This window comes from Caloenas nicobarica, chromosome 11, assembly GCF_036013445.1.
Source record: "Caloenas nicobarica isolate bCalNic1 chromosome 11, bCalNic1.hap1, whole genome shotgun sequence".
NCBI classification, from domain to species: Eukaryota; Metazoa; Chordata; class Aves; order Columbiformes; family Columbidae; genus Caloenas; species Caloenas nicobarica.
This window is the reverse complement of record NC_088255.1, coordinates 13,871,396-13,896,252: the sequence shown is the minus strand read 5'-3', so window position 1 is coordinate 13,896,252 and position 24,857 is coordinate 13,871,396. Positions and strand designations below refer to the sequence as shown.

General features: G+C 41.1%; 1 protein-coding gene across 1 annotated transcript in view; it reads right to left on the bottom strand.

The window, feature by feature from the left end:
- TAFA4 (TAFA chemokine like family member 4) overlaps positions 1-18,980 on the bottom strand; it is a 48,219-nt gene extending 29,239 nt beyond the window's left edge. The window contains exons 1-2 of the mRNA XM_065642748.1: positions 18,874-18,980; positions 15,669-15,784 (exon numbers count right to left, since the gene is read on the bottom strand). Of these exons, the coding sequence (XP_065498820.1) occupies positions 15,669-15,784; positions 18,874-18,953 (196 nt within the window). The 5' untranslated portion in view covers positions 18,954-18,980. The remainder of the gene's footprint in view (positions 1-15,668; positions 15,785-18,873) is intronic.
- Between the last annotated feature and the right edge of the window lie 5,877 nt (positions 18,981-24,857).

Here is a 24,857-nt window from a genome sequence, read left to right as displayed (position 1 = left end):
CTATTGGATTGACAAGTATCACAACACACAAGAGCAAACTGAAATGGAACAGACTAAAGAGAAGGAGGAAACAACTTGCTCGGGACAAAAAACAAATTGTTGTTCTGGCCACCTGTAGGTAATCCCAATACTTTGAACAAGACACCAACATAGGGATCTACTTAAAAGCAGCCTTTTTACACAACTATTACAACTACATAAACCATTCTTTGATTACACTGTATCATTTCCTAATGAACATACAGGAGGGAATCCCTGTACACATTTATGCTGTACCCTTAAAACTCTCAAATTCCCCTTAAACTCTCCAATTTTGTATAGATTATTTCATGTCTGCCAGCTAGAGATGCTCTGCCATTGCCGCGGATTTTCCATCATTTGTCACCTGGGTCATCCGTAACGCCGCTCCCAAAGGGTCAATCACAGAGTTCGACTGATAACACTAACCAGTTACCTTTGCTAAATGACACAATTAACCCGAATAAAGAGATCTCTTTATTTCTAAAAAATTCTCCTTCAAACCGTTTTTTCCTTTAGGCTTTTAAGCCAACCAGATAAATTCAACATCTGGGACAGTCCCATAAGACAAACAGCCCCAATTTCCACAGTGCAGTGTCAGATGATACATTCAGCCAGTGCACATGGCTCGTGTTGGTAAGTTTCAAATAGGTCTGTCTCACTGTATCTGCAAGCAAGTTCAGAAGGAGGTGAATAAATTGCCAGAATCTCGTTTCATTCCAAGATTAAGGGCCATAACAGGGGTGAAGCCTGTACCAGCTCCAAGTTTGCATTTAACACCACATAATAATTTTCCTTCCTTTATTATCTCCACATTCTTGCCTAGCACCATAACTAGGACCCATGGCTGGGAGATTAAGTCTCTTCTACATATTCAAAAGGAATGACTGTGGAATTACTGTTAACAATCCAGGCACCAGGTGTCACTGCTACAGCATTTATAGACCCTGTTGCTCTGGGGAAATAGTCCGTGTTTTGATCTCTTATTCCTGCTTGCAAACAGCACTATCTTAATTTTACCCACTTGATACCATATTTGCCCTCTAGTAAATACAAGTATTTCCTCTTAAACTTAGAACCACCTCCAAAGAAAGTGGGTGTGATATTTTCAGAAATATATCTTACTGTCATTTCAGCTACAGTATATACTAAGTAGTCAAGAACAATTTAAAATTATATATATATATATAAAGTCTCAGTATTTGCAAGAGACCAAAAGTCAAAAAAAAAAAAGCTCTGGTTCTGCAGACCGGAATTCAGTCTCTACCCAGATACCCAAAAACATCATCATCATTAGAATTTTAATTTTTGTGGGACTTCCTCATAGTGCAGAAAACACCTTAACTGTACAAATCTCTTTTCTCCTACTATACAGACTCAGCACACAAATAGCTGAAAAATACATCACTGAGGTGAACTGCCCATACTTTCATCCTAAGGGACTGTTCGCCTCAGAGGCGAGCTTGATCCCATCTAAATGCTGGCACACATATAAAGTATTGTAGGGCCAAGCACTCAGCATAAAATCATGACATTTAGTTAGGAAATGTGTGTTAGGTTATGTTACAAAGGCACACAAGAAGTTGTTACAAATTTTAAGTAACATCATTTACATTTTAAATAGACTCAAAACTTCAGATACTACTTCAAGTAACATGAGGAATGTGGGATTGCTCAAGGTCAAATCTAATTACAAAGCCTGCTAAGATGAGGATCATTTTTTAAGCAGTGGGAAATTAAATTATTTGTCCACGGTATCTGGCAGTAAATACCTGCCCGTTTTAATTGCTGTTGATATAGTCTAATAAAAATTGGAAGGAAAATGCTCATGCTCAGTATCAGTTCCCTTTCCAGGTAAAGTTCTGCCTGGTCTTTGCTGCAGTCTGACCCACAGCAGGTACACAGCCCCCAGCTCTTTGAAGATCGCGTACAGCAATACACATTCTTGGACACAAAGAAGAGGAAACTGAAGACCAAGCTGTGTCTCTCCTGGGTACACAGAGCCAAAAAACAGGTTAAGCAGGGAGAAAGTAACACGGGAGCTGGGAGGGTACGTTCTAACTTCGACAGTCCCACTACTTACTCAGATTAAAAAAGGAATATGAGGATGTGTTCTGCTGCTGCCATCCAGTGGGGAGGTTGAGTAGAAAGCACCGGAGTACAGATCGATGGCTAACAAGGGCTGAGTCACTGTCACACTGATGCTTATTCTGCACCTTGCTGTCAATGTCTTCCAAGACAAAAATTTTTGGAGAAAGTGAAATAAAACAGAGGCTGAATAACAAGCTGTTGTAACAGTCTGCACCTTCTGTGCAAGGACAACAGAGGCACTTCTGCTGCTCCAGCTCATTCCTGATGCCGCCTGTAAAATCACTCTGTGGATTTGATCCACTTTGATCCTGCAGCTGTTTAGCTGTTTTAAGATGCTGGAGCTGACAGAAAGATAGTTACTCAGAGCTTTGTAACATGCAGGATCTCAGCTTGTACCATCACAAATTTCAGGTCTTCAGATTCACAAATTTCATTGCAGTTAAAATGGAAGCTCGGCAACTACCTTGCATACGCACATCTGAAAAATCCTACTGGCTGCTAATCTGCAGCAACAGGTACCCAAATATCATGTTAAATCTGGCTTTAAAAGCCCGTATCTGCCTTGTTTCAGTACTTGGGAGCTCAGAATATAGATGTGTAGAGCAAAATGAGACTCTGATACTCTGCTATCTACTTAGCATCCCCTCATAGATAACAGAGGACCTCAGAATTGGTAAATGATAGCATAACATTTTCATTATCAACATCATTACTTGTGGATGATGAAGCAGAGGCAGCGACAACAATTTAAAGCCAACTTAAATTGTCAGGGTACAGTCTACAGGGCAATTTATGAAGAAGATAAATTTGTGATGCTAATAGGACTCTACAGCAAGACATCAATAGGCAAGAACTCCTCCAGTAAATCAAGGAGAACAGGAGGGATGCAGAGGGAAGTGGACTGACTTGGGACTAGGAGAGAGGAAAAGACCAACCTTTCCTCAGCAGTCCAGCTGCACAACCAGTGGTCTGCTTTGTGAGACTGTGAGATGCTGCTGAGACAGACTCTTGTTTCACTATGTGCATATATTTCATACCTTCATAGTATGTCCTGTAAAATTACTGCAAGAAACATAAAATTATCTTTTAATCCACAGCATCAAATCCCACTACACAGATCTCTCCCAAACAGCAGTAGTGGTGTAGCAGTCAACAAAGAAGGAGATGACACTTTCTTTTTGGTGTATGGGAGCAAGTAGGTGAACTGTGGCCCAATAAACCATTTACTGGTGCTGACATTCAACTATATCATCAGCAGAATGGAAGAATCATAATTCACATCTCATCTGTTTTGACTACCGAGGACTTAATCAGCATCAGCCCAACTCTTTGATTATCTTGCAATTTGCACAGCAGTTGGAAAGACCAACAACATGTTCTCCTCCTTGTACAGTTCACCTTCCTGAAAAGCAGGGATAGGAACAGAAATTCTCTGGTCTTCAGCAAGTCCTGGCTGCTGTAAATAATATTTTACTGGAATCACTGGCAAAACTTAGAGCTGCCCTGTCATTAATTTCTATACATTGCACCAGGCACCAAGTCAGCTTTCCACAGAGAGTTTGCAAGCATACCTGCCCTTATTTTCTGCCATATGTTCAGTTCAGCTTTGTCTGAACAAGACACCAAGCCCAGGGCCCTCTCAGTGTTTAATTTCAGGAGGATTAATTTAAGATAGTTATGGTTTTTCAGTAAACAGAAGTCCTTGATTTGCCTCTATACCAAAACATAAGAAACCCATTTAGCTTTTAAAAAAACTAACTGCAGCATTAAAGCCCTGGTAATTCACACACCCATGCAAACATTGCATAGACAAGACTGGCAGAGCATGTAACATAAAGAACAATCTCAGCCTCGGCACATTGCTAACAGGTTACTGCTTAACAATGTTTTAAACTTTAACACTTGTTTGGATACAGGACAACAGAATTAACTGAAAATGTACAATATATTATTTAATCTCTGATTCTAGTCAAGAGAGTACGTAATCATTACTGCAGACCTATTTATCTCCCTCTCATTTCATCATCTGGTAATTTAAACACAATTTTTGAATTTCAATTGGCTTATCAAGTGCTCAATGACATCACGAGATCGTGTCTTCACTGAAAGTGATTTCTGCCTTTCTTCTTCCTTGAAAACTGTCATGTCCCGGTCACTGTATCAATCAGCATGACATCATTTTTCTTTCACAGAGCAGATAGCTTAAGTCATCAGATTTATGCAAAAAATAACAAGTAGCTCTCACTGTCCCAGAAAGTATTTGGCAATTGGATGTTGTTCTGTATACACACTCTTAAACAGTGTTTATCCTTGTGCATTTCACACTGTCTTCTTTTTATATTCATCAATTCTTTGCTTAGTGCATTATTTACAGTATGTTACATAACATCAATGACTTTTTTAAAAAAAATACTACTTATTGATTTTCAAATGGACACAGAAAAAAAGGTACAGAGTAAATGGTAAGACAGAGGTATTTAAGAAATCCATTAACACCAAATGGAATTAAGATCTGAAATACATACTCATATGCTGTTCTAACTTGCCTGTTAAAACACAGGATTCTAAACACATCACAGCACCCAGATAACTCCAATGTTCAGTATTTTCCTTTCATGTTTCTTGCCCTGTGTGTTATTGCCAGTATAGATCAAAAGTACCTTTGCTTTCATTGAAGCCTATAATCTCATTCTTCAACTAAGCTGTTGCTCCAACTTTACAGGGAAAGAATGGTGTCTCGCCAAAAATGTTTGATTGTTTTATGGGAACCAGAATGTTACACAGCTTGGTTCTGCCTTAGGACTTGATCACATTTGTAAGGTTTCTATCATCCTGTTAGTATGCAATGACTGTATTATCACCTCATCTGAGACAGAAGGACCCCACTTCTTCTCTCCCCTATCTCCACAGGCAAGTGGCAAACCAGTTCTTAGTGAACCTGCTAATATGAGAGCAGTGGCAATTAGCAGTATCTATTGTGTCATTACAACCATCTGCTGAGGCAGCCACAAAACAGACATCTTCCCATTGCTTGTCCCCTGACTGAATTCATCATTTCACAACATGCAGTTTTTCATTGGTCAAGGGATGACCTTGCTAATACTGTTTGTTATCTAACAGATCTGAGACTGAAATCCCATGTTGTACTCCATTAAAAAAATATATATAGTGAGCAAGACTTAATAACTGTAAGAATAAAGTATTTAGCATTCAATGCAAAATGTTAATAATAATTTTAAAATGCAAATTCTTTGCGTGGCCTTCAACCACCTCAGCTAATGGACTCTGGACTAGGAAATACTGGAAATAGGTTTGGGAAGGAGCTTACCGGTCACTCGTCAGCTTTGATAGGTGTATACCTTCACTGCAGCCAGCCAGCACAGTGCAATGATGTACTGCTCTGTGTTGTTTGCATAAATAGTAGCCCATTCACCAAGTCCCAAACAAGGCAACCTATATATAACTTCTGGCACTGTTCTGCAACTGAGTCGATTTGTTCCCAAGACCTGGAAGCATACACCATGCACAAATGTGCGTTTCAGCCCCCCATCTGTTAAATGAGAATAATCACACTTAATTTGTAAAGCACTTCATGTTCTAATGACGAACACCTTGTATCGCTCTGATTTCAGTGAGCCTGGCTTCCAGAGCGGAGTTACTCCAGCCTCGTTGTTTATTTAGACTGAAGCACTTGGGGCAAAGACCCTTCTCTTTGAATGGCAATACAGAGAGAACGCTGGATCACCTTTATCCCCCAGTAAACTGGTCATTCCGCAGCCATAGTTCTTTTTAGTGCTGTTCTGACACAGTTCTTGCTACAGCTGAAAGAAAAATGGAAATGATTTTGCCAAAAAAAGAAACAAACAAACACACACCACCATCAAACAAACCTACTCAGGCTTTGGTTCTGATCCAGAATTAGGTTAATCCAAATCCCTTGATAGTGGAGAGGGTCATAAAAATGCTTTCCATAGTCACTGTTGAATTGGGGTTTTTTTCCCCCTAGAAGAGGACATGTTTGCAGAGTAAACTCTTTTCTCTCTAGCTTGGCACAAACTACCATGTGATCCAGTCTGATAAAAGGATGTTTCTTTACATTAGCATAGCAGACTTATTTGTCAGTTGTACACTAATTATCTTGGCTCCTTTTTTGGGGACTGTGGCATCTCTTGCAGTAAACTGCATTTTGCTGAGGGCAGCAATTTTACTCAATTTCTGAAGAATATCAACACAAAGTTGTGGTGGTTTTGAATTTCCAGTAAAAATACTGGGGGGGAGGGTGGAAATAGGACTCCTGCCACAGTGTTTCCAAATGAAACGTCAAATTAGTGCTTTTTCCTATGTAGTTCAAAAAACAACAACAAAAGAGCATTAGTCTGATAGTAAAATCTGCTATGTTGTTCCTTCCTCATTTTGAAACCTTAGAAGTAGAACAAAATCTGAAAAAATAACTCAATTAAAGTAAATTATTAAACTCTATTATGTGTGGGCACTAACAAAGAAAACTTGTTTGGACACACAGTTAAGCAAGTGTCAATCCTAAAAGGCAACTTCCAGTGCAACTTGGCTTCTTTTTTCTTTTTTAAGCAAGATGCATTTAGAAACACTGAAAATAAAAATATCAGTTACATTTTAATTGCTCAGTGACACAACAACGCTATTAGGGTGCACCTAGAGAACAGTGGGGACCTCTTTCCACATTCAGACTGTTTTAGATGAGAAATTTTAATTGATTTAGTTTGGGGTGGGGTTTTTTGGTGAGTTTTTTGTTGGTTTGGTTTTGTTTGTCTGGCTTGGTTTTGGTTTGGGTTTTGTTGTTATTTTTTTTTTTTTTCAGTTGGAGGAATAACAGCACCTGCTGGAAGGACTCAATAGACAGCAATCATTAGCATATCTACGATATGGGACAGACACTCATATGCCAACTAACATAATTTGCACTCTTCAAATTATACTCTGACCTGATTTTCATACTTTCAGTAAATTGTATTTTCTAAAAACAATCTAAGAATACTTAGGATAGAAACAAACAGTGATGATATACTGTCTAAGATCTTCGTGTTTGATCTCCTCTGAAGCGGGCATCTGCTCAAAATGGTGAATCACAAAGATAGGCACCGGTCTGTTGGGTGATCAGTTATTTATTGTGCCTCACTTAAAAAAAATAAATGGGAGAAGCGGTGCAGAGTGTGTGCACAATTATTGCTTATTCATGAAATGCAGGAATCTGGTTCCATAACTTCCAGTTCCTCAACATACTTTTTATCGTATCACCAGACTTTGCAAATGACATCATTGTGACAAGGAGGAGGAAACGTGTCAGAAAGCCTTGATACTTTCAAATTGTATGGCATGTAGGATAACATGGAAAAGCTGTAGATACATATTTATGGGGAAAGCAGATATTCCCGTACTCTTTTTCAAGAAATTTTGTCTTTTATTGCACAATTGTATCGTGCATCAGATTAGGAAGAGCACTGGATCCAGTCTGGTACCTTATGGTCACATCTATGAATGAGAGACTTGCATGCTGTTCTTCTTGCCCCTTTTGCATTGTTTGTTGCTGAAGGACACTTGTGCTCTAACCAAGGAGGTTAATGCCATCACAGAGCCCTTGAACCCTCTCATCTTTGTGGCCTGTCCAGTGACAATCCAGGGGCAGCATGAAGGAGGAAGGTCAGCCTGCTTTCCATCAACTTTTATTTCCGGCCTTGTAGAAGGAAATCTCCCAAGGAAGGAGGAAGCTATAGAAAAAAGGATATGCAGAGCACAAGAGATACTTCAAGCTTTTTCACCCAACCTGAAAATAAGATGGATCAGAAAGACTACCTCGATACACTTAATTTTTTGCTTTATAATTGCTTACAATTTCATTTTTGCTATCAGGCATCATCAGCCAACGTTAAACTGAAACCAGCTACATGCAGCACTCCACAAACAGCTGTTAACACAATTGTGATCTGTTACACACAGATTCCACCATTCCACCCCAGAAGTGTAACACGCCAAGCTAATTTGCAACAATTTGTCTCTGTGCAAAACAGACAGTAACAGAAATGTTTATTCCAAAATAGCCACTGCATCTTAGGATGCTATTTTAAGGAAGAAAACACAGATGTAAAACTAATAGATGAATGGATATCAGGAAGATACAAGCAGGAAATTATGCGAAGAGAAATCCTGCCTTATGCTTATCTGGTCATTATTTCTTTAAACAACATAAATCAAAAGAATAGCGACCATCACTGGTCTGCAAAGCATATGGATGCTGTCCAGCAAGGAAACAAAAGTAGAAAGAAAAATAAATAAATAAACAAAAGGCCAATCGCTAAGCAATAGAAACGTTGATCCTACAATTTTCCACTCATAACTTCTGTCATTTGCAGAGTATTGTCAAAGATTGCCACCCTGGAAAATAATGAATGTCAGGTATAGTCTCCACTCCTGTGCTGATGGATAGCATCTCCAGTCTGATGAGGAGAGATTACCCCGCTGAACCCTACAAGACATCTTTAATCTCCTGATTTAGAATCTATTGTCCACTCTGCTGAAGGAATATAAGAATGCTGCCAAACACGGAAAACCAGACAGCTGCAGCAAAGGCCTATCGGCAGCAATCTGGAGGTGCTCAGCCAACAAAACACTTAAATGTCAGTTAAAAAAAAAAAAAATCCATCTCCAGGTTCTTCCATTATTAATTAAACAACTTCTGGTTTCCAAGAAGAAATGCTTGCTCAAACATGTCCTTGAGACCAGACACAGCAACACTGCAAACTTTCAGACTAACATCAAGGGGCAGCTCTGGCAGTGGGAAATACCACACTTGGTACGAAAGCAGAGCTGAGTATTTCTTCATGCAGTGGACTAAGAATATTTGGGGCATCTGTGATGCTACAGCCAAGTGTGACAACTAGTTTCCTGCTCTTAAATACAGGGTGAATATTTTTTACCCCCCGACAGCCATAACCGTGGGCAAACAAAGCCAGCAGAGAGGCTCAGCTTGTCCTAGGCTGCTTCTGAATCACCCCTCACCTGGCAGCACACACAAACATAGACACAAAGTCAAAATCACCGAATCAACAGAAACTGGTATCCATTTACATGGACTGTTATTCAAGCCTGTGCAGTCACTCATTTGGGATGAAACTCTCCAGCAGCACAAAGCCTTACAATTACATAAAAATTGGACTTTAAGTTTGGGAGAGGCTCTGTGCTGCTATTACAATTAACGTAACTATAGGGCTGTGGCAATGCAGCCCAGGCAGTAAGTACAGACATGTCGATCAATAGCAGAACAGGCCCTAAAGCAATTTCCATCTCTCAAAATGGCAGCGATTTGCAAAACACTGAATGATGAATTCTGTAAGAATGACTGGCTTAACCGTTAATAAAATCATAACTATGAAGTCTCACTTTTCTGCTGGGACCAAAAACCATATGACATATCCGGAGCAGACTGGAAACTAAATCACAGAAGAATCACAAACACCCACTTCGGCAGGTCAGGACTTCATCTTAGGCAAGTCTTTTAATAATTTCAGAGCGAGGAATTCAATGCAAATCCTTTACATTTCAATCTATCGCCTTCATCACTCAAACATCCATCCTCCCAAGGACTCAGTGTGTTGACCTCCATGTAAACCCAGAGCAAGCTCCTGAGTAGAACATGTTCTACTTCTTGTTGCATCACTTCACCCAAATTAACACTGAGGACAAGATGTTTTCCATCCTATTTGTGGATTTTCACTTATCCAACCATTTGTTTCTCCTCGCATTAGCACAAGCCTACCCATTTGAGATGTAAGAATTTTTTAGTAATAGAAGTTCTAAATTTGGGAGAAGCAGATGAAGAAAAAAAAAAAAAAAAAAAAAAAGACAAAGAGCCAAGAAAGCTTTCTTGGTTAGAATTTGAGTCAATGGACTATAAAGATTATAATTTATTGCAGATCGCAGCTATATAAAAAATTATTCTGCTAATGTAAAATGAAGAAAATAAAGACTATTTTCAGAGGCTTTCCCCAATGGCTTTAAAATAAAGTCACTTCGATATTGTGGGAAAAAGCTTGGCTTCAGGCTCCTGTTGTGCAGGTTGATATACTGGACTTAGCCATTTGTCTGAGACTCCACAAATATGACTCCATCTTCTTTTTGTTATAGAAGATCTCCCCCCAGCCTTGAAGCACAATGAAACATGATAAGCAAAACCTGCACATTCATCCATTTGTCTGTAATCCTGCCCCCCCAACACACACACCCTGGAATACACAAATCTTTTCACAATCCATGCAGTTAAAGTGCACACTCATGGAAAATGATACCAGAAGCTATGCTTTACCCTAAAAAAGGCTAACTTGACACTGAATTGCTCCTTACGGATAACATAAGTCTACATCCAAATTGAAGTTGTCAAAATCAGTCATATATATTAAAAGTTCCCATTATTATTTAAGGAAAAAAAAAAAGGAGGGGGGCGGGGGGAGAATAAGTAGTGCTTCTTCCTCTTTTTTCTTCTCAAAAATAAATACACCAGCAAACTTCATGCAGTGAACTCTGCTCCTTTTTGTCTTAAAGGAAACCTATTGCTCAACACAATCGCTTTCCCTACCTTATTACTTGAAAAGATTACAGCCAGGGCTGTATATTGTAGCTACCCTATATTTAGAAGCTGGATAATAAAACACATAAATAACACAATGAATAAAACATTAAGACATAAAAGGAGTTAAATAGAACAAAGGGCTAAAGCTTATTGTGCACTAACCATGTCTGACCCATCGAAATACAAAAGGACTCAAAATTCTAATTAGTAAAATGCACAGTGATGATTTAAATCGACAAAAAGCAAGCGGCTTTGTGCTGGAGCCCCTTTGGTTGCCTTGCAGGGCCCTCTGGTGGAACAGGGAACAGAGCCCCTGGCAACCCCGTAGCACCAATGGGAAGAATGATGCTCCAACCCAAAAATAAGGGGACTCATATTTCTAATATAAAGCTGCATTTTTCAGACACACAACCTTCACGTCAGTAGATGAAGTCCTGGAGCCTGTGTAATGGAGAAGTTTTTCCTCTGACTCCAATGAGGACAGGATTCTGTCCATAAGGTCCAGCCCCCACATGAGGTGACCTGAGGGAGTTTCTCTTCAATGCTTCGTTTCATTCGTGGATCCTGACTTATAGCAGTGAGGTGAAAACAAATCTTTTCTGGTGCTAAATGTATGTTGCTTCATTCAGCACAGCATGGAATTGATCATTATATCAGTATCAGTTAGGTACTCTGGGAGCCTGAAATACTGCCCAATTTTAAATAGCTGTAGTAAGGCTGGTGCTTACGCTTCCCCCAGCTATCATCATCAGTGCAAAAGAAACTCTTCAGAAAGGTAATTCAGAGCAACAAAGTCACATGAATATTCTGAAGTGTCTTCTCCACACAGATGTACAGAGAGCCTGCTGAAATAATCTGTATAAGCAGCATCTTCAGTGATCTAATGGTAATGAGAGGGAACATTTCTCTTCTACCTTTTGCCTGGTTAACTGCCAGTCAAAGCAATTACAGCGTTCAAATGAAAAACAGGCTGTGGCCTCCAAAGCTGGGCTCAAGATCCACACTGCTTCACAGCAATGGCAGGATTGCCTTGCTAGATTGAACAGACTCTTTCTTCGCTAACAGTTATTTGAGGGTGGTGAATGTTTTGCAGAACAAAAAGAAAGAACTAGGTCTGTCTTACACGTTATTACAGTGAAGAGGCCCTTTCTGTCAAAGGGGTTGCTCAATGGCATTCTCTCCCACTTTTCAGAAACAGGATGGTTATTGGGTCCTTAAAGATCTAGTCTCTGTTCCTGTCTGAATATTGCAGACATAGCTGTTAAATGTCATTCTTTCGGGCACCATCTAACATGACCAAAGTCAATAATTGTCTTTTCCTGGATTAGGCTCCTTAAAAACAGCAGTATTTTGGAGAGAGAAAAAAAAAGTCAAACACCACTTTTCATCTTATATTCTATTGTCTGTTCTTGGTTAATAAACTTTCTTAGCTTTAATGACTAAGTATTTTTTCAAAAGTGACTAGCGATGTCAAGTACATGGGTTGAAACACACTGATTTTCAGGAGCAGACACAGCATGTTCTTAAAAAACAGCTTCTCCTGAAGCATCCCAGGCTAGGCACCTCGAGCATGTATTTCCCACCTCGGTACCTACTTGTCAGGTTAAAGTTGCCTGACTTAAGGGACACAGGACAAAACTTTTGCCAAACCCAAAGCTTGAATTCATCCCTCTAGTGTGCTTCAGGACTTTTTACTTTGAAAAATGCTTAAGTTGTCTATTGACAGCAAAAATTTTATCTCAAGTGCCATCCAAGAACATGCTAATTTGTATTAAACAAATGAGGTGAATTATTTTCTTTCCACAAAACAGGCTACACTAAAAGCCCTAAATTATTTGCTTTCCTGATGAACAAGACATCGTCTTGCTCACATATCCATCACAGATCTGATCATACATTAGAAGGTCAGTCTAGATGATGTATCAAACAGCAAAGATAAAATGAGACTGGGAAACGCAGGCCCCTTAAGGAGAGCCCCCCGAAGCCCTCAAAATGCTCTGTGGTGCCGTATGTCAGACACGGGAAGCTGGAGAATCAAACATGGGGTGACCGTTTCATCCGCTACGTGGAATCATGAAGTAGGACAGGGATCACTTCAGTGTACACGTAAGAGAAACTCATGTCCGGGGAAGAATATAGCACCATAGTCTAAAAAGGCGTATGAAGCCTCCAGCTTCAGGGGTGTCTGTTTGAAAAAGAGCTCCATAATCTGACCAAACTATTCATGAAGAGCAGAACCTTTAGCCTACCAGAGAAAGCACTGTATGCAAATTTGCTTAACAGTCAAGCAGCTTGATTGTGGTTTACAGTACCTCTTTGATACAGGGGAAAGAATTCTTGGTGTCAATTTAAAGTATGCAGTCAAGCACTCTGAAAAGTTATTGTCATCATTTACATAACACATAATGAATGTTCATCATACAAGCCCACAACACAGGATCACTACTGCCTTATTACAAGTATTTCCCTTAGGTACACGTGCAAAGTGTATCTTTAAAAGACAAAAATAACATTTCTTTTTACAAGACTCTTCCCTGAACGACAAAAGCTGCAGAAGGCTGTTCTCCAGGTTTTGCTGTGTAGCCAGCTCTGAAAAGCTCTTCTAAGCAGCAGTTGTTTACAGGAAAGGTCAAGAGGTCCTAATTAACTTGTCATTGTACATAGACACCCCTCCTCCGTGAAGTTATTCAACTCCTTTCCATAATAGCTACCTGCGAAACAGTGATACAGATCATCCTCTAACACTCTATTTATTCACTGGAATCACTTTATGGGCTTCTACTGTGACACGTCAGTTATTCTCCATAACCTGTGACTGCATTTAATGGTAAACACATGTGAGTGCTGCACAGCACCAGGGAATGCGGAGCTGGTGATAGGGTAAGGCAAGGAGGTGCTTTGTTTGCTCTTAGACACAGACACTGCTGATGTGCTGTGAGCATGTACATAGACACAGCAGCTACATGCAGGTCACGGTCAGTCCTGCTTGCCAGAACTGAAGAGATTTTGGCAAGCACATGAGCAGCTTTCAGCTCCTACCTAGACAATCACCAGAAGCAGCCACGAAAGAGATCAATAGGTTGTCTCATCTGGAGGATGGAGCCTCTAACAAATGCATCCTGACTTCCTAGCGCTGAGCTGAAGTGGATGCTAACATTAGACCTGGACCCACAACAGTCTGGCTCAGAGCTGAGAATATTACATACGGATTTAAGGCATTACACTTAATTTAAGAATGAGACTACCTCACATATAGCAACGCTTGCAGAAATCTTCAAGCCAGCATGAAGCTAACTATGGTATTGAGAACAGAGTCATCTCACTATGCAGCTGCAGCCAGGCTTTTGACCTTTGCTAAAAAGCAGAGGTTACAGGTGGTATTTTGTTAACTTCTCCTTTTCTCCTGGGATACAAGGTGATACAGGGCTAACACACTTAATCCTGTTTCAGGACTTGCACTGATATCTTTGCATGAACGCTGCTACATCTGTATTTTTTTTCTGCATTCAAGCTGATGTGTCTGCACAATCCTAGCAGAGACATGTTGCTTTGAAGTTCCAGTCTGGTATTTCTTCATGAAGACAGCCCAGCTTGTTCTGAGCTATTTCTGTCATTTATAATAAGATACTACATTGTTCCTGGCAGATATACTCTGCTACAACAGCGCATTCTCGTAAATGAAGTATCTTTCTGCTTGCCTCACTATGCAGGTTAGGAAAAGGAGCATACCACAAGCTGAACTAAACCACAGTTCAGTGTTTGTGTGACTTAGTGAAAGAACTGGCTACTCTAAATCTGAGGGCTTTGATCTATTGCCCACCAAAGCTAATAATACCATTGTGAAGTCTCTTAATAACAACTGGATTAAGCAGAAGATAAAGATACTCTTCAGAATATCTTTGGATAAGTGTCACGGAGGCACACCAAAACAACTCCAAGCAGATAATAAGCTTAAACCGACTGTAATTCAGAATCGAAAACAACCAACAGACCAAAAACAAATGACAGAAACCAATGCAAGCAGTGGTGTGATCCAAAAATCAATCAGCACTCTGGCAACATTTAATAAACTGCAGGTTGGATGTACCAGTTGAGGATATTATTACCATACAACCACACAAGAAGGACGATGCACAGCGTGTACACACTCATTCTAAAGAAGGGGCCTCTCTGACTCCAGGGTACCCAGCAAAAATAATCACTTGCCCGGGGGGAGCAAGGGCTCACTCAAGGATATATCCAGGAGAAATAATCACTCACCAAGCAGAAGGTGAGGGCTCTCAATCCCAGGAAGTTTCCTTAAATAGCAAGGGGAGGGCTCTGTTTACAGACCCGCTGCTCCCAGAAGACCACTCCAAGGCGGGGGGCTTTGGCAGGAGCCCCATTTTACAGCCTGGTCGCATCTGGCTGTGGCCATTAGGAGCTGGTCCAGAAGCTTCTCTGGGTCTGGGCACCTCCTCGGCTGGGGACCCTGGCTATTGACCAAGGGTCCTGTCTCTCTGCTCCTCAGGCAGGGGAGGTAAACGTGAGGAGTCACTGTGCCCAGGGGTGGGGGACCTGACTGTCCAAGGTGCATTGTGAGGACATGGACACGGGGGCACAAAAAGTGCTTAAGAGCCATCAGCTGCCCCACTGAAAGCTCTGGACCTCATTGGGGTGCGTGCAACTGCCATAGTAAGGATAAAACAAAAGGATATAGACAAATCCCAAAGCCCTAGCAGTCATGGAATCACTCCAAAAACCGTCTGGTGAGCTTCAGTACAGAAATTACTAGCGAAAAACCATGAAAGTTTACAATAACTCATTTTGCTTCTTGTTGTTGTGTTTTTAACCCATTGAACTGATTATAACGTGCTGTCAACAGCCTCATCAATTATCCATTGCTAAAAAGTGGACTCTACCATTCTGTGAGCAGTATTAATTGGTCTCAGTAGCACATAATGAGTTTAAAAGCTCCTACCTGTGTGCCCCCGGGGATGGTGGCTAGAAGCGGACAACAATTTACAGCAGACCATTAACACATAGACCAGAAAGAGCCAGTCAGACAGAAGCATTGATTTGGCACAGAATCTCATCCTGGAGGCAGAAAAGGAAGCAGTTGAGTGAAAGAACAATGCGAGTAGGGAATAACATAAAAATAATGTGGGGAATGAAAAGCTGAAAAGGTGCTGAAGAATAAGTAATATGGCTTATTACAAGGCAACACTGACAAAAGCATACTCGTGGTTTGGTTGAGATCAATTTTTTGTTAAACGTGTTTTATAATTAGAAGCAATGCAATGGCTATCACACATCTTATTACCCACAAATACATATTTATAACAACACATGAGTGCAATACATTTCTATAAGTCTGAGATAAGTGGTTATGTTTTCTTTTTTTTTTTTTTCAGATCCATCCACACTCAGATTTAAATATACATATTTATAAGTTGTGCTAGTATTTTTAAACTGCATCTGTCTCAAAATTATAGAAATATCACAGAAAAATATCATTTTTACTTAATATTTCTAAGGACATATTTTTTAAAGCTACGAACTTCCCTGTAGTCATGCAGATGAATTGCCTGGATATCTCAAGCACACAACCCCCGTCAGATTTCCTAGAAATTGGTAAATTTGCTGAGGGTTAAACATTCATGAAACCAGCACCTCAGTCAAATATGCGAGAACTCACTGCTCTGCCAGGGTGTTAGAAACTGCATTTCGGAAAACAGTTGTTCTAAAGAAGGCGGATGTTGTTAGTCTTATTCATGATAGTGTTAGAACTAAGACCACAAATCCTCAGTCATTTTGCTGCAAATATCTACAATTAAATCCCTCAATAGCTTATGTTATGCCATTCATCATACAGAAAGGTAATCTAATCATTTTCTTAAACTCAGTTACGATGATTTATTACTTGTGCAATACATAAATGGCCATTATGCAGTTGAACCCTTAGATACAATGTTCCATACTTTCAGCAAATGTTGTAAGCAGGAATACATCAAATCAATTAAAGGCAATTTATAGATTTGCATAAATTGAACTAAATACTGCTTTCATAGCAGGGATGTTAGTCTGCAGTTAATCAGCATGCTGGGATTTGGGCAAGTCTATCATAAGCATGCCGCAAAAAGTCCTTTGGGAACTTCTTTCCCCTGCAGATTCCAGTTCCAATTCTTCCAAGTATTTTCTAAAAAATTTGTTTATCTGTATATCTTTAAAATACCTGAAAATATTCAGCTAATCCAGTATTCAAGTGCTGAAACTACTGATAGTTTAAAAAAAGAAACCAACCTAACTCATGCCTTAGCTCTACTGTCAAAACCAGGTGAAGCATTTCTATCCTGTTTTAAATTGGGTAACGATCTAAAAGTGAAACCAAACCAGATCCCACGTTTTCTCATTGAAAAGTGCTTGCATAATTTTCCCTTTCACGTGTCACAAAACCATTTTGTTATCTCATTGTGTAAGAAAGGGAATGTTGATAAAGCCCAAACAAATCACAAATGCACTTATTAATATCAAAATTTAAGAGAGCAAAAGACTGTTGTATGTAAATATATTTTAGCAAGCACTACACACTTGAAAAAAAAAATACACTGGTAAAAAAATCCAGCACCCTCAGCTGTCCTTGTAGACTTTACTCCAGCCTACAAACTTCTCTAAAAATCTACTCAAATATTGCTAAAAATAACTTACCGTGTCTACAGATATAAAAAAAAAAATACATGTAAAGAAACAGCATTTTAAGGACTGATTTGGCAAAAAGGTACCTTTCCTTCCATTAGGACGCTCTGTTTTGAGCCCAACATGTTACCGCCCTGAATACGAGTGAACCAGTACAGGAACAAACACACTGAGGCTCTTTTGCAGCTGTATACAGGACTCTTCTGCAAGCATGAATCAAGCCCAGAAGATAAAGATGTCACTGGTCCTTGCCTACTGTACAAGCATCCTCTTTATGGAGCACTCCCAGGCTAATTCAGAGCACCTACACTTCAGCTAATAAGCATGGACCTAATTCACCTCTTGCACCCACCTGAACCACATAATGTGACTGCAGCTAATGGGATTGAATCACTGTGAAACCAGCACAAAAGTTATTATTGCTCTTGATCCAATATTAATCTAAGGAAACTGCCCAGTGAGCTCTGAAATCAAGCTACCATTTCAGATTTTAGTTACCCAAATCTTCCCCAAGTAACTGAACCTCATTTTCTTGAGGAGAGAGCTGAATTTTACCTTAGTTTTCCTGCTCTCTCTATGAGAAACACACGGCTTACACCTCATGCACAGGTTACCACTGAATGGGAAGTAATTATCCGCTCATCCTGCAATACCGTCAATCTGTTGCACTAAACACAAACACAGGAATCTGATCCAAGTATCAGTGGAGACCCCAGCTCTGGCGTCACTCTATAGTATCATAATGAAGACAGAGACCTTCCTTCAGGTTTCCTGCGGTGTGACTGAAAGCAGGATTTAACCCTTGAAATTGCCACAGATCAGACATTTTGAGCATGCCTTTTCTGGTGTGAGTTGATGGAAGGGACACGTATTTAGTGCCAAATCAAGCACCACATGCTCAACAGCCGCTATTTCAGCATGTAAGTGAACACAGGTGTTCCCACCGTTCCCAGTGCAGAAGCAGCGCTGGTCTCAGTGGAAACGGTTGTGTGCTGACCTCATTTCAAAACCTTTCCCAGATTATGAGTTTGACTGTTTCGAAGTCATGGCCCTGATGTAAGACAGGGATTGTGAAACCGGGTTTCATCAGGTTAACAGGGTAACCCTACCCCTTTGTAAGTATATTCAAATCCAGGAATAGGTTTATCACTACAAAGCATCAACTTCCTTACATTGAAACTGAAAGGCTGCTAAAACCACCCAGTGCCAATACAATGATACATTTGTAGACTTCAGTCTGCCTTGCAGGAAGACAGGGCACACATCTTCAGCCTGCTAATATGAAGAAATACAAGGGGATCTTTAAAAAGGCAGGGGAAAAATGAATTTTAGCAGCCAGATGCAGCAAGGCGTACTGAGCCCCTCAGCGTCCGTGGGCTGCTGCTTTCGGAAATGTCAAGCCTTCATTCTCTCTTGGATTCAAGTGGCTATTGTTGCTAACCAGAACAGCAAATCTTCAGTGTCATTCGAAAGATAAAAAGTGCTCTTACCTTGGGGACTTTGCAAGAATTTTGTTCCAGTCAAACACAATTATTTCAGTGTGTTTTTCATAGTTATTCCAGATTCCCATTTGCGGCAGCAAATAAGCCTTTCTGCATTTCAGAATTTTTCCTTCACTTTGGGGACCTAAAAAGAAAGCCATATTACACTGCAATTAACGTCTGGAATGATGCTGTAAAACAGACCTTTGTTACCAAAATCATTGTTTCACAGTGCCATCTACAGCGCAGTCAAAGGCAAAAGGCAGCAGTTGTATTGCTTTTCACCCGTTTCCAAGAACACAGAGAAACCGTGATAAAGCAGCCCTGAAATATCACTATATTAACTACAGGCAGAGTTCACTATACTAGAAATTACAAACCTAATATGTGCAGTTTGCTGTGTCCTTATAACCACGTGCCCTCTCGTCACCCAGCTGCTGTGAAAGCTGTAAGGTCTAAGACACCACCACAGTGCACACAGATTTCCAGATGCTTACTTGAAACCTCCAGCAGTTTGAACCAGAGATTATTAAAGAGAGGAGGAAAATCTTTCATTGTCTTCATAAAGATTTGGCCAAGGCCCTTGGAGTCTGGCCGCCTCAGGAGCGGAGGCTCTGAAGGGTCACATCCTTAGGATCGTCACTGTGTGATCTAAGTATTATAGCATCCTCTGACACTTTTGTCTCTACTTCCTTCCAACATCACATCTCACACCCAGCTCACCTATACCCAGAAGCTACTCTTTGAAATCACTATATGGGGACACTTTCGCAGCTGTACTGACGCACGCTCTGCAGAATAATGACCTCAAACACCCCATTTCATAGGCATTTGAGTCTCTTTGTTTTTATTTGTTCTCTTACTTCTATCCCTGGGCTCAACTTGACCTTCTGCTATTGAAAACACAACACAGTGCAATTTGTGAGAGCAATAGTAATGTGGTCTTCACCTACGGAGTGATCACAAACTTTTCTCATCTTCTCCCACCACTCTCTTCATTTCACTCTTCCCTTGATCAATTAAAAATTTGCTTTTAAGAAGCACAAAATTACACCATCACATTAGGGGGCAAAGCATCTCTGGGGTCATAAAAGCACATAGGCAGACACCTTTCAGAAGGTTAGGACAGGAAAGCCTCTGGCTCAATACACTCAGCTCCTTTCTGTTCAGAATGCCGCCAGAAAACAGAATCATTGCTGGTATTAAAGACGTACCAGGCCAGCAATCTCTAATTAATCACATTTTACTCAGTCTTCGCTTTCCAACGTGAAGAGGTTCAGAGTGAGCCAAAATCACAACGCAGCAGTTCTAATCAAAACAAAATGTGGGCAAGAGGTGTCTTAAGACAAAGCACTCAATCCTATATTAATCCTTTCTTCCACAAATACACATAAAATAATTTTTTTTAAAAAAAAAGTATGCCTTCAAAGGCCTATTAAGAAAAAGCAAACAAACAGACTTTTCAATGTAGTATTGAATGACTGAAATGGTTGTGTGATACATTTTTACCCATTTCATAACAGGACAATAAATATATTCTTACAGTGTTCTTGTAGAAATCAATATTGCAATATACTAACTCAAGCTTTAGTGTTTATCTGTTCCATAATTTTTATTAGGGAGGAAAAAAAAACTGTGTAGGTGCATCTACAGATAAATACTAACTTTAGCATAACCTGTTCTGTAAACATATGTTAAACACAGGTAAAAGACAAGGAAGCATTCATTATTTGAAGTCATTCTAATTAAATGGATATAACAAAAGGGGGCAGATGATACAGCCACCAGCATATCTTGTGGCTTTCTGGTGCCTTTCAGGCAGCAATATTTCTTAAGAAAATAGAGTTGTTTGAGACAAGCATAAGGCTAGCTCTGATGGTGCAATCTTAAATCTGAGATTCAGCTGTTTTATGCCAATAAAGGAGGCAGATCAGAACAAAAGCAAGAGGCTCACCTAGTTAATAACACTATAATAAAAGGAATTCTAGGCTTCTCATGGCAAACCCATTTTTTGTAGTGTATTTTGTGATCAGTGGTTTTAATGCTGTTCCATGCCTGGTCTCAGGGCACGATGTTACTTTGCAAAGCAGAGCTGCTCATTTGCAAAGAAGCAAATCACTCCTGAGCCCCTGGCCGGGAGCTCTGCAGGGGCAGCGCGTCCTGCCAAGGCAGCTGCTCCCAGGAATGGGCACCAGCCCTCCCTGCGAGCAAACCGAGCACCGCTTCAAACAAAATAAAATCCAGCATCACCTCCCAAGGGGTGCCAGTACATCTGGCAACAACTGGAATTTTGTGGATGAAGTCCTTGACTCCAACGCAGCAGGGTTAATTTACACAAAAGGGATTTGAATGGAAGTTACCCAACGAAAGCAATTTTATTAAGAAAGGGTCTTTTTTATACAATGAGCTCCAGGCAGGAGGCTACTGAACCCCCACCTCCATCTCTAGCAAAGCTACAGTAAAGAAAAGAAGGAAGGAAGGAGGGAGAGGGAGAGAAAGGCCCTGCTCTCAGCATTTACACCTGGGCTGGCCATGAACAACTCCTGCTTTGCACATCAGTCACCCCAGACCCCACTTCAGGCCGCAAAATTCTCCCATGCCAGTATTTAGGGCATCCATGAGCCTGGACTAAGACTGTGTGTTCTAGTATCTGAAGGGAATTGCACCTCAGTCCCAGCACAGTATGTCTCTGTGCCTGTAGACCTGAGTAAAATTGGTATAAATAGCATTTGCCTATGCCAGAGAAGCACTTCGAGAACAGAAACAATAAAGGTCTGAAGTTATCCGACAATTATATGAGCACTATATAATTCCTTTGACAGACAGAATAAGATAGCATTTTAAATTAAGTACTTTTCCTACCAATATTTACATGTTGTAAAGTACTTCTTATGGCTACTTTCTGTAAAGAATAAATTACTAAACCATTTTATACCATCTTTTATAATAAGCTATTAAATAATTTAGAAAACCTCTGTCCATTAAATATTTAAAAGACCTTAATTTCTCCATTCTCAATAATTCCTCACTTAAAATAAAGATAGCACATCCCTCAAAAGTCTTCTCTTCTGCAGAGCAATTGGTAAGAAGGAAGAACGTACGGATGCCACATCCTTTACGGGGCGATTTGCCAGCCTGAGAGTTTAACCTCACCCTCAGCCCTCTTAAACTCTCATGTCCCACTGAATAAAGAACTGAGAGAAAACAGAGCAACATCTACATTTTTTTCAGAAAACAAAACAAAACAACAAAAAACCCCAAACCAACCAACTGAAAACCAAACAAAAACACAAACACACACACACACACGAACAAAATCCCCAAACAGCAAACAAAACCTATCTAGTGTGGTCACTACGTATATTTGAAAAGCCCTGCTATTCGAGTTTGAGGGGAAATAGAGACAAAATAGGGAAAAGAGCAAAAGCAAACACCTGCTCGGAGAGTTCTGCCTGTTACGCATACCAGCTAAGTAGCACAAACCACCCATTTCAGGGCTAAACGACTCCAAATGGGACATATATTTAGCAATATCCCTCCAGAGGCACGTTTATCCCACAGCAGCAGTTTGCCCCCAGCCCACAGGGAAGGGCCGACCCCTGAAAAGTGACACTTCTCTGCCCGGCCTGGCAGCCCACAGCAGATTTAAGGCCACGAGTGGGGAAATGTCCTTGGTGTGGAGTAGGTCCGGGTTTTTTGGTGCGGGACCGCACCGGGGGTGCGACGCGGGGCGGCGGGGACGCTCTCGCCTCCCTGAAGGCGACGGGACCCGCCGGCCCCGCGGCGTGGCGCTGCTGCCCCCTGGCGGCCACGGGCCGCCTCGGCGGCTCCGCCGGCGCCCGCCGCCCCCCCGCCCCGCGGAGCCGCCCCCGGCCCAGCCCGCATGCATAATTTAGCGGGCAGCTATTAAACGCTTCCAACTTCTGTTATTCCGCGGAAATCTCATTACATCTCAACCGTACAACGTGCACCGGTTGCTCCGTCGAACCCCGGCTCATTGTTCCCCACCAGAGCCATCCTGGTCCTCAGAGACACCCCCTCCCAGGCCCCCCGCCTGTCGCAAAGCCTCTAATTTGCAAGCGCTCCTTTGTGCGAGAGTGAACTGTCCGCGCAAATTAAGTTTTGTCATTAATCATATTAACACGTTGCTGTCACAGGATCCCTCCGTTCACCCCCACGAGCTCCCCCATCGCCTCACAGACCACGGCCCATCTTCTCAGGGTCCCTCTGTGCCCACAGAAATGGGTCGGCCAGAGGGAAATAACATGGTTTAGATTCCAAATTTAGTCCCCTGACACTCACCCAGAAATCTCTGCATCAGGTCAGGTAACTTTAGCTTGATCTGAAGACTTCAAATGGCAGTAAATTCAACACATTTAAGTTATTCCAGCAGTTAATTAACATCATTTTAAACACCGCACCTGATTTCTAAGCTGAATTTGTCCAGCTTCTGCTGCTGGGTATCTGATCTCGTTGAGCCTCTTGCTGGCAGATAAAAATGACCTCTGCTCTCCATCATCAAGTCCCCGACTTTCGCATGAGTGATAGGGAAGAAACCTCTCCTTGGAGGGCTTTGCACTATTAAACCCATCACGCAGCTCTTCTCTGCCTCATTGCCAAGTTCTCAGCATCAGATATTTTTAAGTGAAACTCAGAACATACAGTAACCAGAGATGATCTTTAACAATACCACAAACAGAGGTAACAAATCTTCCGGCTTGTACCTCATGTTCCCTCCTGATGTATTCCACTTGTTTTTCCAGCTGGTGCATCACACAGGGACACGTCAGGTCCTTAAAGGCCTCAGTTCTGCCAACCGCTACTCTCACTGAGTGAGTTACACCGGATTGGAAGGCACTATGCAAACTGTGAAAGGACAAAGTTATTCAAGATTAATCTCACAGTGCAAGGAAGCAAAGCTTTTCTTGGGCCCAGTTCCTCTACCCTTTACCCCCAAATCCAACATCAGCTTTTCTGCTGTGTCTGCTTCCCTGCAGGTATCATCGAAGGTCCAATCACATCAAGCTCCGCATGGCAAACTGAAGTGAAAAGACTCTTCAGACAGCAAGAAAAATCAGCTAAACAAGGTGGCAGCAAAGTGCAAGTATGCTTCCTTACTTTTAAGAAAGCCTAGCATGTAGCAAAACAATCACTGGGGGACTGCAGACTCCCAAAATGCTTCACCTGCAATTTTTAAGTTATTTTTCATGACATCACTTTCCATTTATGACATCACTTTCCATTTATGACATCAGTCTCTGCTGGCAGCCACTCAGTCTGTCACCACTAGTTAGCTCTTTCTGCAGGAATATTTCACAGTCTCACTTAACAACAACTGGGGGAGGTGGGGAGGAAAATAAAACAATGCCAATGAAATCTAAAGGAAATAAAACCCACAGCCTCCTAAGAAGGGAGTAGTGAACTGCTATTATATCCACATAGCATGAGGCATCGACCACACCAGCAGCCAGACCAGCTACATACAGACAGACATCCTTTCTGCCATGTGTTTTGGGGGAAATGCGTCTGTCTTCACCAGCATTTGCAGTTCTCTAGGGTATATCTGTCTTCACTGTCTCCTTTAGAGATGAGAACAAACATTCCATCCATGTTAAGAGGACACTCTGGGAGGACTGCAAAAATATGCCTAAACTACCCTAATTCTCTGCCCCAGTCACTGTAGCCTTCCTCAGTTAATTCAGAGTGAGAATAGTGAGTTGGGTTGATGCTCTGTAGGAAAGCCTTTTTCAGTTGGACTCATTTTATGCGTTTGTGGCCTCTGAGTTTAATCCGGTGGAGCTTGGGTCATACAGAACCAGTAACAGCAATACATGGAATCAGAAAACAAATTCAAGCAAGGGACTGAAGGTGAGAACTAAAGGGCTACCAGAAGATCTCAAGCTGACACAGAGTAAGGAGGAGTTTGAAACCAAAGCGGTTGCCTTCTCTGCTGAAGCAGAACAAGCCGGGCGTCTACTCAGAACCTGATACAA